General features: G+C 46.3%; 2 protein-coding genes across 3 annotated transcripts; both read right to left on the bottom strand.

Moving 5' to 3' along the window:
* Positions 1 to 3,520: 3,520 nt before the first annotated feature.
* LOC108624962 (uncharacterized) lies at positions 3,521 to 9,976 on the bottom strand. 2 transcript variants are annotated; one of them, XM_018024601.2, is made up of 9 exons: positions 9,307 to 9,976; positions 8,750 to 9,234; positions 7,654 to 8,678; positions 7,257 to 7,591; positions 6,669 to 7,201; positions 6,255 to 6,604; positions 5,812 to 6,175; positions 5,670 to 5,740; positions 3,521 to 5,608 (listed from the first exon to the last, which is right to left on the bottom strand). In XM_018024601.2, exons 2-9 carry the CDS (start codon positions 9,182 to 9,184, stop codon positions 4,666 to 4,668), a joined length of 4,056 nt encoding a protein of 1,351 aa, XP_017880090.1. In that variant the 5' UTR covers positions 9,185 to 9,234; positions 9,307 to 9,976; the 3' UTR covers positions 3,521 to 4,665. The 2 variants fall into 2 exon arrangements, with proteins under 2 accessions (XP_017880090.1, XP_017880091.1); XM_018024602.2 differs by having other exon boundaries at positions 5,670 to 5,737.
* Positions 9,977 to 10,075: 99 nt separating this feature from the next.
* On the bottom strand, positions 10,076 to 15,005 carry LOC108624959 (cyclin-G-associated kinase). Its single transcript, XM_018024595.2, has 7 exons — positions 14,779 to 15,005; positions 14,146 to 14,207; positions 13,475 to 14,060; positions 12,602 to 13,398; positions 11,808 to 12,527; positions 10,654 to 11,739; positions 10,076 to 10,546 (listed from the first exon to the last, which is right to left on the bottom strand). Exons 1-7 carry the CDS (start codon positions 14,900 to 14,902, stop codon positions 10,439 to 10,441), a joined length of 3,483 nt encoding a protein of 1,160 aa, XP_017880084.1. The 5' UTR covers positions 14,903 to 15,005; the 3' UTR covers positions 10,076 to 10,438.
* Positions 15,006 to 15,008: the final 3 nt, after the last annotated feature.

Below are 15,008 nucleotides of genomic sequence, written 5' to 3'. Positions count from 1 at the left end.
GGAATCAGTTGTGGATATTTCACATCTACATACATATACACTTAAAATTATTTAAACTATATATATATATATATTACAAATGTACAGGAGTTCGAATAGTTTTATAAAAATTTTCCTAGGAAGTCTTGTATAAAAANGGATACGACCAAGATAAACTGGAGACACACGTCAAACAAAACGGTTCTCGTGTTAAACGCACGTGCTCCTGGAGCACAGGATCCTGATGCATGGACAACTCCCAGCGGCGAGTATCATCTGAACACTCGTTATTAAGAATCTCAGTCGTTGGTCTTGATGCGTTAGTGAAAAGACTGATAACGACGTCGTCTCGCGTTCTCCGCTGTTACTTCCGATCGGCTTCTGAATGAAAAATCTGCATTCCACACATGTCTGTAACGCTGCACGGTCGTCGTCTGTGTGAGAAAATTTTCGGCCAAGACGAACCGTGGTACACGACTATATTTACATGTTACCGTAATCGCGAGAGTAACAGACAGACGTTGCCACCTCGTTTGTGTATGGTTAGGCGAACCGAGCGTACGAACACAGCCAAAGCGAAAGTTCGACCGTGAAACAGCACTCGTGATCGTAGATGACGCGAGTGACTTGCAATTATTTCGCTTGCTTTGATGATCGAGCACGTCCACGTCGATTTCTACCTTTGTAATCGCGTAGCGCACCTTTGAACCAACGCGTCCGGTGATTCCAGGCTTTGCTCGTTTAACTATCGGTCATCTGGTTCATTCGAGTTTTCGGTAATTGATAACAGCAGCAGCAGCAATCGTTGACAACTCGTGGGAAATCGTACGAGTAGATCAGTTTTTTTTTTTCGGCCAGTTTTAATGAAACGAGCAAACGTTTATTTTGAGACAATATATTTATTTCTTATTAATATGGAGTTCTCAACAATAACAGTATAATAGTAGGCGTAACAAGAGAGACGAGGTAGGTTACAAGGAACCTAACCCAATACCGTACGCCAACAAGTCACCGCGATAACAGAATTCTTCGTGATTCGTTACGACTACTCCGTGTAATTCTCTACGACTTTTTTTCTTTTTTTTTTCTTTTTATGATCTTACAATTGTAAATTGGTTTCATTCAAGTTGCGTTCGAATCCGCGATCCCGTGCAACTTAAATGCAACATAATTATACGTGTTACTACGATCTACCAACGAAAGATACTTGGTATAATATTTAGTTCGTCGATGAGTTGAAAAGAGCAGTTCCGAATGTATATCGGGTCTTCGCAAAGTTCCTCGATAGTGATTATGAAAAAAATAATTCTCACGAGCGTTAGGAACTTTGCTCTTTAGACCGAGACACTTTTCTATACGCGGAGTCGATTACATACTTTGACTTTGGTGTTGCGTTTCGTTATTTTAGAAATATATCCGAACGACCGATATTCATTTAGCGTCCTCGAGAGAGTCCTGAAGTGAATGCGTCACGCGTCTTGTCGCGAGATTGAATAACATTATCTGGCAGGATCTCGAAATCAATAGTTGAAATTATGGCAGTGTTCCGTAGTGTAGAATAATCTTATTGCCATCGGGTGTGGAATCAATGTTTTAAAGCTAACGCGTTAAGAATATTTTAGATTCTAGGACCGAGGAGATGAGTATTAAACAGTGGCAGTCACCGTGTAATCGTTTTTTTTTCGGTGAAGTTAGAAGAAAATTGCATCTGGCAAATGGAGCTATAAATTTTGTTTGAAATGTTTCTCACTTGGATGGAGAAACAATTTTTGCAATTTTATTTATTAATTAATTATTGACGATAGCGAAAAAATTTTTATACGAAATTGTAGGCACTGACGTCCTCTACAAGAAAGATTCTATGCATTTTTCTTCTAACTTAAGTATTTAACGAGTTAAGTATCATTAATTGGCATTTTATGGGTGCTGACAAAATCCGACCGATCCACCGTCGAAACAGCGAACTTTTGGAAAAAAATTTCGTTTTTCCTCAATAACTTCTAAACCCTTAGAGATACGGGAAAATTGCATAGGACCTTTCTTGTAGAGGACGCCGAGATCTACAAATTCCGTACAAAAACTTTTCGCTAGCATCAATAGTTTACGAGTTATTGACGAAAAACGAAAAAACAGTTTTTTGCAAATTACTCGTTAACTATTGGCGCTAGCAAGAAACTTTTATACGGAAATTGTAGATCTCGTCGTCCTCTACAAGAAAGGTCTGATGCAATTTTTCCGTAAATCAAACGGTTTGGGAGTTATTAGCAAAAAACGAAAATTTCGCAAAATCTGAAGGGGTACCCCTTGGAAAAATCTCGGAAAAATCGAAAATTTTTTTTTCTCGGAATTTCGAAAAATGCTTCAAGTAGAAGTTGTAGGTAATGCTATTTCTTGCAAAAAAGTCGCATACAATTGTTTTCTATGTAGAATATTTCAGAATTAATCGATTATTTCGTTCACCGCCAATTATTCTCTAACGAGTTAAACGAGGATTGCGTAGGACCATTCTTATATCATAAGACTGCCACTATTTAATAATTTCTCCTCTGTGATTCTAGTTTAAATCTCTAACAACGAAAATCTCTGATCATCGATTTAAAGTTATAATTTTCAAACGTTTTGCCAGCTTCACCGATGAATAACAATTTTCTGAATGGAAAGAAGAGAGCAATAGAAAGAAAATTGGCAAGTTCGCGCATTAATTCAATTGAACAACAGAAGATACATGTATTTTGGATAATAGGCCGATGCCGAATTTCTGTCCCCGTCAGTTTTGCTCTGATCTTTCCAAGCAATGCTCGAACCGTACAGGGTCTTGTTGGCGCACAATGAAGTAGGGGGCTCGACCTTTAATTCAGTGCAATAATGTCTCTTCAGGTATCTAGAGTAGAAGACACGTATGTACAAGGACTTTCAGAAGAACGATTATTTCTCTCGTTTGGTTTACTGAATAAAATGAGAACCAGCGGTGCGATCACTACTGAACCAAATTACCGGCGGAACCCACTTGGCAAACGATGTTACGGCTATTAATTCATTTAATAAGTCTATCTTTGATTCAGTTAGGCTCGGGCGACGCTCAACTGGCCCCCTATGCGATTTGTATTTTGATTTAGTTTTTCCTGAATTGCCTCGAGCAAGCCAGTCGCTCTTTCATTCGCTTGATCTTTCCAAGCTGCCTTGATTCAGTTGAAAATAGTTTAGTTAGCGACAGTCAAAAGACACTTTCATAAGTCAGGGATAGATCAGTTATCATGCAGCGAAATGAATTAATCAGCCAGATACAGGGAGAGGAGAGAGAGAGAGAGAGAGAGAGAGAGAGATCGGCGGATGGTCTCTACTTCGTTCGACTTTCAGGAAATTTCGTGCGCGTACAATTTGCCTAACGAAGAGAATTATCAAACTAAATCGCTATCCTCTATGTCTTTACAATTTATAATTGTATAGCGAATTGCTCGGTAATACGATTACACGCTATATCATCGATAAAGAATTTGGGCGGATCGACTACTCCTAAGGCCTCGCTCATCAATTATTCTTCTTTTTTTTTTCTTTTTATTCTTTTCGATTAATTTTTAGTCCCACACATTCATTCTAACGTTCTAAAGTGTTGATAGTTAGGATCGAATCGAAGGGATGATAGATCTGATCGGAAAAAAGATTGAAAGGAAAAGAACATCGATAAGAGTTTTATGTGCATGTTCAATTCCGATGATTCTATGCGTTGTGCAATTCCTGAATTAATATCTCTTCACCTATAATAGGCTGCACAGCAATCGTTTTTCCTCTACAGGTGAATGAGATTACAAGTAGTTTCATGATTAATGCTTGTATGTATTCATGTATGTATGCATGTTCGTATGTATGTACGTACGTACGTACTATCTTCGTCGTTATTTAGACTTGACGGAGTGCCAGCAAATCGGTAAAAAAGTGACCCGTCCGATTTCAAGTTTCACCAGGCTCCGAGACAATTTTCCAAGATTTCCGATTATGCGTTCTTTTTTTTTTTTTACTGGTCGTTTCTACGCCGTGAGCCGTCCGGGCGAGTCTCCCGCTATTATTAAAAGGTATATGGCAGTATGGGATTCAACGAAACACCGTGTACCACCGTTTCCTCGCTCGTTAATGCGACAGGGACGAATCCGGAGGAGGGTAGAGATACCGCGAGGGTCGAGAAACACGGCGGTGTACGGATGGTTCAACGATCGCGTATGTCGGAGACTCGCCGAAGCCCGCGCTCGCTGTAGAGATTAAAATATGCCAACAAGAAAATATTTTATACTCGTTTAAGTTTCGCTACTCGTTAAGACGATCTCTACTAAAGTTTCCTAGCAGTTTTTTTTTGCCATTTCAACGTACTTCTATCAATATTAACAACATGAACAGACAAAGAGACTTCGCTTTTTCCTCGTGAGAAGAATCTCTTCCCTTTTCGTTACCCAGAGACACTTTATATATATACATATATGTATGTATATATATATATTTTTTTCTTTATATATATATATATATTTTTTTTTGCGTTACGATTTCACGGATGTTTTCCTCTACAAATTGACCTATAAATCTGATATTGCTTAAATCAATCAAAGCCCCTCAGAGGCAACGATCCTCTTTAATACTCTGCTCACTTTTGCAAGAACTCTCTTTGTTGAAATTGTTTTAAATCTCGTCGGTCGCCTATCAAGGGGGATGGAGGTCCCGATGATGAGCTCTGGCACTTAAAATCGCTTTCAACTCTGACTCCAATTGCTTCTTAGTTCTCTCGCTTACCGATCTGCCTCCGACGACAGGCTGTTGCGCGGCAAGCCTCGGCGACGGTAGATCGGCCATCAGCTTGCCGGTGTCCCTGTTCTCGTGGCTCCTGGCTCTTCTGATAGGCTTCTTGATAGGCAACGGGTCTTCCTGAATCTTCTCGTGCGGTGGTCGCTCCAGGGACAGAGTCATCTCCTGGTTCAGGGTGTAAGTCGATCCCCTGGCCACGGTTTCCGTCGACCGGGTGATGTCTATGGTCCCAGAGCCCCACTCGCGAGACAGTTTGCGACCTATGGCGGTGGTCAGCTCGTTGTTCGGTGACAGCAAGGAGCTCTTCGAAACCTGGTGACTGGATGAATGCGGAGGCCTCAGGGTGGCGAACACTGGGAACGATTGTCCCCGTTTCGCTGGGCTCCTCGCGTATCTCGGCGTGGGTGCACCTCCGCCGCTCGATTCTCCCTTTGCCGTGGGCGTCGCGGTTCCCGTGGAGTCGCTCTTCGTCGGAGCCAGTGGTCGCAGCGTCGCACTGCCTCCGAAGTTCGAGCCCAGCCGCGGAGGCGGTGATCCACCGTCGCCGTGGCTCAATCTTCGACCCACTGTTTCAAGCGGACTCCTCGCACGGAGGTTCGTGCTGCTCAGAGTGAACTCTCTGGGCTTCATCGGTGCGTCTAAACTGATGGGAGACAGGCCCAGTCTCGAGCTGGATAGATTAGTAGAGCTTCGGCTTTTTTCTCGCTTCGGACTCGGAGGCATCAACGGACTCTTGCTCCTACTTCGTTCCCTCCCTTTCACTGTTTTCTCTTCCTTTTTAAAAGTAGACACTCGTTCCTCGGGCTGTTGCATACTGTCTATTTTTTCTTCTTGCTGAGCTCTGCGCAATGGAATTCATAATTGAAATTACCATGCCTTGAATAGAATCTCGCTTGATTTACCTTCGTATCTCCTGGATCATCTCGAAGAACTGCGCCTTGCTCTTGCGCCTTCGGCGCTGTTCGTGTTCCTTCTAGAACATGGCTGCCTTGTAGATAAATGCAGGATTACAGGATAGATCGCGGGAAGTCGAAAGTCACTTACTCGCTTGACGCTCTTTTGAAACAGCGACGCGATCTGCCCTTGTCTCACGGTGTGGACCAGTTCCTTGGCCGCGTGATGCGGCGACACCAGTTCTACACAGTTGATGAACCTGTACAGTTTCTGCGAGAAGAACATCACGTTGCGACTTCGCCAGATCGAGTCGTCCGGCTTGTGTCTCAGTTTCGGTAGGGTGTATTTGTAGAACAAGTGTTCTCCTGCGAGGATGATCGCCCCGAGCACGACTCCCAGTCCCAGCAGGCAGAACACACCCGCTACCGACACCACGCCTAAAGGTCTGGGTTGTCTCCGCTGTTCGTGTTCCAAACCCGTGTTCCTACCTCGAATACATGGAAGACCGCCGTACCTTGAAAATCGTCGTTCCTTCAGACTCACTGTTTCCTAATTAATAACGCAAAGTAATATATAATCTGAATATGACTTACCATTTCTCCTGTAGGATGTCTAACAACCCAGTGCTGGAATAATTGGCGATAATTTTCGATATACTTTCTTTGAGAGGGTGGCCCTTGGTCAGGGCGATGGCATAAGTGTCTTCGTTTATGGTGTCTCCGATCTTTTGCAATCTGCAGCCGTTGTCGATGGCGCGGTAGTAATCCAAAATAGGCGTATCTGCTATGAGTATGTCTAAGCTACCGTTTCTCAATCTCTCGACACCCTCGTCGACGTTCGACAGAGAATATCTGGCCATGTGGGACGACAGATGAAGACTAGCTCTTTGTACGTAGTATTCAGCAGCCGAGGCTCTTGGCGCGCCGACTTTCTGCAGCAATAACTGCAAGAAGATTTTTAATCATAACGGAGGATAACGTATATGGTCGGTGTTCTGAAGGACTTACGCTTTTGTCGTGATAGTTGCTCACGACTGGGTTGAAGAAATCGCCAGCGATGAGAGCAGCGATGTTGGCCGTGTACGAGGCGACGAAGATCACTGAGAACCCTCCCCAAATGTTGATGAGAAACTTGTTAGGCCAGGACTTGGGCGCCTTGAAGGCTACCAAGTGTCCGCACAGGAGGCCCCACATCACCCATAGAGCGGAGGAGATTGAAAAGTTTTTGCTTCGTTGTCTGCCCCACGGGTTCAACCCGAACGGGCTGAACCATTCGTAAAGAGCTACCGCGATCGCGGTAAAATTCAGCGACGTGAATACCGCGATCCATAGTTCTGTACTGAACGGTGATAAGAACGGGAAGAGGGATATCTCGGATTTCACTTTGACCGCTGTGAGGAAGCTGACTCCGCTGAAGAAATACGGCGTGGTGAAGTCGACGACCTTTGCTCGGTTCGCCGAGACGCTGAGAGGCGCGAAGGCGAGCTGCGCTCGGCCCGAGACCAGCTCTCCCATTATCCCGTTCCACGTACCACTCGTACCTACGACCGGTGATTCGTTGGAAAATGGGTACAGGCAGTGAATCGAATAACGTACCATTTCGTTTCCCGAAGAGGCCGTCGTTCACTAAATACAAATCGAATCGGAATCCCAATTCGCGGGACACTATCGACATCAGGTCCATGGTCAGACCGTAACAGCACATCAGAGTGGTCCCTTGCCGACAGAAGACTCCTCTTAGACAGATGCCTTCTTGTATGTTGGTTATCATGGTGAACGGCGATGCAAGGGCAGTTACTATGCGATACATAGGCATTCCGATCTTCTCGCCTCCTTGCTCGAGATAAGCAGGCATGATCCCGCCGCCTGGCCAAATTATCGTGTCCAGGTGCACTTCCTTCCCGCCTTTCACGGTGCCCACTTTCGTCCATCTGTAGAAATAATCAATTTGAAACAATTGTTATAATATTTCTGAATCGATCGACGAGCGTACCTGAGTTGAGTCTTGTTGCCAGGGAATCGTATAGCTTGCAAGTTCAACAAATGAAACTTGGCCTTGTCCCTCGAAAGTTGACTCATAGAACTTCTGAGCTTTTGGGTCAAAGTCTTGGAAACGTTGTGCCTCATTTTATTTACCAAGAACTTGGCCGTGTTCCTTGGAAAGCATTCCGGCACGAAAATATCCATCTGAGTCTCTCCCAACCGACTGATCCTCGGTTTCACCTCGATGAACGTCTCGTCCAACGCCTGCGAAGTCTCCCTGATCATTCTAGACAATATAGTGTCGCTGCCCATTAATTTGATGCCGGACGGCCTCAGTGCCAGCATCCCGACCGGCATGAAATCTTTCGAATTCAATTCTTTGTCCATTATCCTGATCTCGTCGTCCTCGTCGTCGTCGAAATTGAAACCCTTCTCTTCCTGCTTGCTACTTACGGACATCTCGTTTTGCCACCTGTACTCCTGCAATCTACGAACGTCGTCGGCCAAGCTCGGTAGGGAACTCACGGACAATTGATTCTCGGCGATGAGATTTATATTCCTGTTGATGCTCTCCACGGGCGACGACGGATTTTCGTTGGTCGCTATGGACGACCTGGACCCGTGCAATATATGAGAACTGATTATGTTCGGTTCGTTCGGTCTGAGCTCCGCTTTTAAGTCCAGCCACAGCCAAAGGAATCGTCCCGCGAGCATCTCGTACTTCCCGGCCACGGCTAATATTTTCCTAGCGTTGTTCAGATCGCAGCCCATCACTATCACTCCCCCGCTTCCACCCTCCTCGGCGACTCTTTTTATCCGTAGTCGAAGAGTCTTGTCGTTGGTCGGCAAGTGTATGATGGTCCTAGGCGTGAGGGTCGTTTGATTCGCGTGTAAGAGATGAGTCAAGGGAAGTAAAGTAGTGTCGATGAGTAGAGTGAACGCGTGCCAGTTTGCTCTCTGCATGAGGGCCGCTGCGGCTGCTCCGACTTCTCTCGTACTGGAACCGATGCGACTCTCGTATTGCCCTAAGTTTCCCTACAATATTAAATATAGTAAATACGACTAGCGATGATTCGGTATTTCGTATCGAATTAATTCTGAGAAACCTGTCGTAAAAAGTCTTCGTGAGTGAACGGCAACCAAAGGGTTGGAACGTTGAGCGCAGTTGCAGCGGTGACCAGAAACCTAGCCGCGGATCCTCCTCCGATTATCAGGCTCAGCATCGTACGTCCGCCTTTGATCTCGTTACAAAATTTGTTCAACAACGACAGGGGGTAGGCGAGCGAATCCGTCTTGGGTGGCGCCTCGATGAAGGACACGTTCATGTCCGCGTGGGAGGATTCCAGCCTGGCCTTCTCCCATGCCTTCTGAACGTCCGTCCTCAGCGAAGCTTGTGGCTGCGCCAGACACATTACCACACGCCACGCGGCGTACGTCCGAAACCGCCCCTTGACGGCCCTCACGGATCTGTCGAGATCCGCCGAGCAGAGACAGAAGGATATTCCTAGGAGAAGGAGGAGCAGCACTCTCCGAGCGAACATCTTTCCTGTACTTGGGTTATTCTTCGCTCTTCTTGCTTACATCATCCAATCTGTAATCACCGCGATTAGAACGGAATCGTTATTGATACGGTGCTGTTTATACTTAAATGTTTCGGGCTTACGTTGCTGGATATTCCAGACGCAGGCACTCGTTTCCAGCACTCTCGCGTGATCGGTGCCACGATCGTTCTCATCTTGACATAAAAAACGACCACGTTCCCACAGAGGATTATACCCCCCTTTAAACGAATCTCGTTCGCACGCACTGACGAGTCTCACTGGCGAACGATACCCGCGATTCTTTCACTCGTTAAGAAACCGCGACCGGAATTCAGAGGCGAGGCCCGCCGACGTACGACGCGTAAGAATCCGAGACGGTGTATCTGTTCCGAATCATATGTCGGCTCGGGGGTGGGCGAAGATGAGCACGGAGGCTGCTTCTCAGCCGCCACATAATAGCTATCGATTAGGTAACTGTATCAATTGTCGGAAAATAATGTCAATTGGTCAAAGTGGAAGACAGGGATGAACCGTGTTACTTGCCCTCTTCTCGACGTCCTACCACCCCGTGTATAACAGCCATTTTCGAGAGCAGCCCCTCCCTTTAAATTTCACCCCTTGGCGCAGATACGTGATACACACGTACGGGGTGTCCGATAAGTCGTCACACGAGATTTCGGGTATTCGAAAAAACGTCAGCTCTTTCGATAATCGATTCTTTCACAACTCGGAATTTCGGGGAGGAAGATTGACGCACCGTCTGAGTTTTTTTTTGTCGATCCCTTGTAAGGACAAGGAAAGAAAATAGTAGAGACCATTGTTTGAAATACGAGCTGAACTTTATTTGTATAAAAATAACGATTGGGGGAGGGCGTGAGAGAAAACCGTCTGGCCGGAAAATATCTTTATATATTTGGAATCCTCCTTAATTTACAGTTTTTTTGCCTTATATACATATATACGTTTTGCCGCAGTTACACTTAATACGGTTTTAAGTAATCTTACAAGGCTTTCTTTCATACGACAAAGAGAGTTGTTGCATGTACACGGGTAGCCATTCAAAATGCAGCTTTCGCCTTTTGCTACAATTCTTTTTTTTTTCTACAGCTAAGATACCATTAGCTGGAATGTAACACGGAGAGAGTCATCTTATATTAATAATAGTTAATTAGTTAATTAATAATATTCTCGGTTCTCTCTTTCCTAGGAACTACCTTAGACGTAAACGAGTGTATAACAGTCAAATCGGAATAATTAACTAAATAAATTTTGTTGCGACGCGTCGTTCTCGAACGTGCTCCAGGCGTTGTTCAGTTCCATGAAGATCAGTTTCGCTATATTCTCGTTAGCCGTTCCAGCTTGCTGAGGAACCAAACGAAAATTTCGATTAAAATCACAGATTCGTATTAGTAAAGACTTACATGAGTTCACGATTAAAATTGATTTAGTATCCTGTTTAGAACGAATACCTTATCCGGATGCACGGCGAGGCAAGCCTTCCTGTAGGCCTTCTTCACGTCTGCAGCAGAGACCAACTGATGCATCTCGACCCTCTGCCACCGGTCAGCTTCTGGCCATAGGACAGTATGCATGGAACATAGCAATGCCCGTAAATTACCCTTCTTGCCCTCGGTCCATTCAGCGATCTTCATCCTGTCTGGATCCATGGTCTTCGCAGCCTCGACTTTCCTCATTTGATTTATTGTCTTTGGACTGTCTTTCTCCGCTTTCCTCGAACTGAAGAAATTGTATCCTTGACTTCCTAGGAGATCTTCGAACGCGTCGCCTTTTTTCGTAGTTCCTGGTTCAGCGGTGTTCGCCTCGTTGGTGGTGTTTCTGTGCGTATGAGGACTCGAGTGAATCGGCGTACTGGCCGGGGCCGGGCTGGACGACTGTGGAGTATTAGAGTTCTTGGGCGTTCCGTTCCAACTGGTGTTCAGACCAGCTCCCAGAGAGCTGGTGAGGTTCGCGAACGGATCCTTGTTCTGAGTGTTCGCTGCGAAGTTCGGTACGCTCGAGTTCCGTGGGAAACTCTCCTCGGGAGGCTTGACGTTGTTCGATTTAGAGCCTTGCATTCCTCCCAAGAGATTGTTCCCGGTACCACCGAACGGGTCGAACAAATCGTCTAAATTCTGTTTATTCGCCGACTGGCCTTGAGTAAACAGGAAATCGTTTAGATTATTGTTAGGGTTGTCATTCTTAGCGGTAGGCTGATCGTGTCCAAATAATAAATCGTTTTGGGCAGGATCGTTTATGGTCGGCACGGTGTTCTTCTCTTGCTGTACGAAGACACCGAAGCCGCCTAAGAGATCGCTTTCCTTCTGACTAGAGCTAGAAAATATATCTAATCCCGGGTTAGCAGCCTGCGGAGTAGTATCGTCTACAGTACTGGCTTCTGGCATTCCCAAGTTCAGCAAGTCTGCCTCTTGAAATTTAATCTCCTCGGTGATTTGTTCTTGCACCTCCTCGTCCTGAGACTGTTCAGGCGTCTCCGTTTGCTGCGCGTCCACGTTCTCCGGAGGTTCTTCTATCGGGGCAGTCACTTCCTTCAGAGCCTGTGAAACATTAATAATTAAAAAGAAACCGATGATTATTTGAACACAAATTCAACTGTATATTTCACCTCTTGAGGTTTGGCTGTTCTGAAACTGTCCAGAGTCTCTTCCATTTCTAAAGTGGATCCAAACAGCGGGTCTGGTTCCAGTTTCGTGTTGACCTCGGCCTCCCACGGAGCTGGAACTCTGGCCATCTTCGGAATTTCCTTCGCTACCATAATGTTCAACGTGACAGTACAGTTACTACCGACTTCGGGCGCGTCGTCAAGATCCTTTTTCTTAAACGTTAAAGCAGAGTCTGTGAGGGGTATGTACCCCGTGTGGAAGTGTACGGATGCGATCTTGATCCCTATCACGCGACCCAGTTGCTGTCTAGCATGATATATCACTAAAGTCACATCGCCCCTGACGGTAGCGTTGCCTAACACTATCGCGAGCTTGCCCACCATCATCCCGAACAGTCTCATGTCCTCGTACTCCGGCAGCTTGGTGGAGAAAACTAAAGCACCGTTGCTGTAAATATCTACGTAAGGTCTGCAGCCGTCTTTCGCCCTGGTGAACAGGGGAACGGGTTCGATTACTAACGAGCGGAGTGCCAGAGGCTTCGTGTGCGGCTGCACGCCGGTGCTGAGTAAGCTCATGTAATTAATACTGCGAAATTCCGAGGGTTGTAGCTTGGGAGGCTGTCGCCTCGTGGTGAACATCGCCATAGCTTCCTCGGGGGTAGTGAAAGCCCTGGCGTAGATCAGAAGAGTGCACGCGACCGTTGCACTGGCTCTAAATCCGTCCTGATAAGAAAATACGATCGGCTATAGAACTTCATTCAGCGCACGACGTTTAAATCATTTTGAAAAGTACTCACGGTGCAATATAATACTACGATGTGATTGAAATCGGCGTTGAGGTATCGATAGATGTCCTGGCATATCTGATACAACGCGGACAACAGCGGGGCGTTGGAATCCGAACAAGCATAGGCGAACGAACAATCGATATGTCTACCGGGAAGCCTGGTAACGTTCGGTCGTCCACGGGACAAGTTATATAATTGTATACGAGCCGGCGGAGGGTGCCGGGCCTGGAGAAACGCCCTGACGTCCTCCACGTGGTTCGCTCTGTACGCCGACTCGATTCCATCCGCGGGATAAGGCATGACTAATATGCGGGACGTTAAGTAACTGATGTCTAATTCTGTCCTGGCCATGCTCTGCTGCATCGAGTGCATCATCTTGCTCGAGGTGTCCTTGATGTTCCTCAGGAAGCTACCGGCGCCTCCTTTTAGAGAACTGAACAGTCCCGTGGTCTGAGCGACCGGGACTTTGGCTACGGCCGTTTGCGCAGCGGGTACGGGTCTAGGTGGAGGAGCGGTCACCGGAGGTGGCGTCGGCCTCGGAGGAGGTGCCGGAGCGTTGGTCGGCGGCGGTGGTGCCGGTCTGGGAGGCGGTGGGGCTTTCGCTGGTACTTCCACTTTCGGGGGTTCTCTGAGATCAAAGTCGTTCGACTCGGCTATCGCCGCGAGGCGTTCCAAGATCGCCGACGTGGTCAGTCTTCGCACCGGAGAAATCTCCAAGCACCCTTTCACTATATCGTGTAGGCAGGATAGACGTGGATTAGCTGGAAGCGGGGGGTACTTGCCGTTCACTATAGCGAGCTTGTTGCCTGCGATAATTCACACAGAGATTAATACGACCGTTTGGTCGAATCGTCGATGAACCTTCGTCGTACACTTGCGTACCTTCGGGAAACGGATGCCTGAGGGTGACCAGAGTGTAAATTATGCAGCCGAGCGCCCAGCAGTCGACCGGAGGACCGATCGGCTCGTTGTTCCACGTGTCCATCATTTCCGGCGCTCTGTACATGGGCGTCGTGTACTTGGCCATCTGGTCCTCGAGGTTCGCGCGTTTCTGGGCGTTCCACGACGGGTTTGGCAAGATCTGCTGGTTGGAAGCGCTACCAAAGTCGCAGAGCTTGATCAGACCGTCGCTCCCGATTAGGAAATTCTCTAACTTTATGTCTCTGTGTACCAGTGGCTCTGGCTGCTGGTTGTGCATGTGGTGCACAGCTCTCGTAGCCTGGTAGGCTATCTTACAGATCTGGGCGAGGGTCAGAGAGTTCGGCGATAGGCATCGAAGTATGTCTGCCACTGTCCCTCCTGGGCATAGTTCCGTTACTAACAAATATTCGTATCCCTTACGATCCTCGCGTTCTACGCGCTGGGCGTACAGATACTGAATCACGTTCGGATGACCCGATAATCTCTTCAGCACCTCTATTTCTTGTACGATACTTCGATTCGCTTCTTCGTCTACTGCTATGAGTCTCTGAAAATTATATTCGTTTTGGAACGTCGCACTAATCGTGAGTTCTGTTAAGAGAATCTGTTTAAGAATTTATTCTATCAGTTACCTTGAGTGCATATTCTTTCCCTGTATTTATATCTTCCACTGCGAACACCAGAGCCCAACCACCTGTTGATACAATTGTTTAAACATTGATTGAACCGTGTAACACGATTAGGAAAAAGGGAAACGTGGGAAATGTTAATTTGTACATGATGGAAAATCGTTTGACGAGATCCTCAAGTTTTTACTAGTCTATTCTTAGATGTTAATAATACTGAATGAACAAACGATTTGATAAAGAAAGAAATTAGTCAGCTGTTTGTTAAACTAAATCATTTATTTTTTAAATACAACAGACATTAGTAAGAGAGACGAACGATACATAACACGCTTATCGTAGTATATAATTATGTTCTAATATAACTGATCGACATTCCACGGGGCTGCGTTACGGATTGAAAAATCTGCTCGCTGGCGTGACGAGCGAGCCGAATGTCAAAACAAGTTTGACACATGTCAAAAGGAGAGAGGAACACATAGTGTTGGCACATTGTCAGCCACTGTGTGTCAAGTGTAACCAAAAACGAGTGCGCATCGGACGATAATTTTTATCAGACGACAGAGGAACGATCATGGGGATTGATTTGTTCGGAAACGAAATCGTCTGACGAGACAGAGGGAGGGTTGACAGACTCACCCTCGGCGAGTAGCCTAGTCACGCGTAATTTCACATTGTTGATTTCCAATATTTGCCCGACGTACTCGTTCGTGTTCACGGCTCCGTTTAGATACCCCAGGGCGGACTTGAAGTAATCCGACATAGTTTAGTTTAACGTGTCCCGTCGAACCCCCGGAAAGCGTTAATCCAACGTTACAATGCAGACAGCCGATGCTGTCCGGCCATACTGCCTTTGTGACGTCAGCCAC

This window comes from Ceratina calcarata, unplaced genomic scaffold, assembly GCF_001652005.2.
Source record: "Ceratina calcarata isolate Rehan_Ccalc_2016 unplaced genomic scaffold, ASM165200v1 scaffold336.2, whole genome shotgun sequence".
NCBI classification, from domain to species: Eukaryota; Metazoa; Arthropoda; class Insecta; order Hymenoptera; family Apidae; genus Ceratina; species Ceratina calcarata.
Note: the sequence above shows the minus strand (reverse complement) of the source record. Positions and strands in the feature narration are given on the sequence as shown.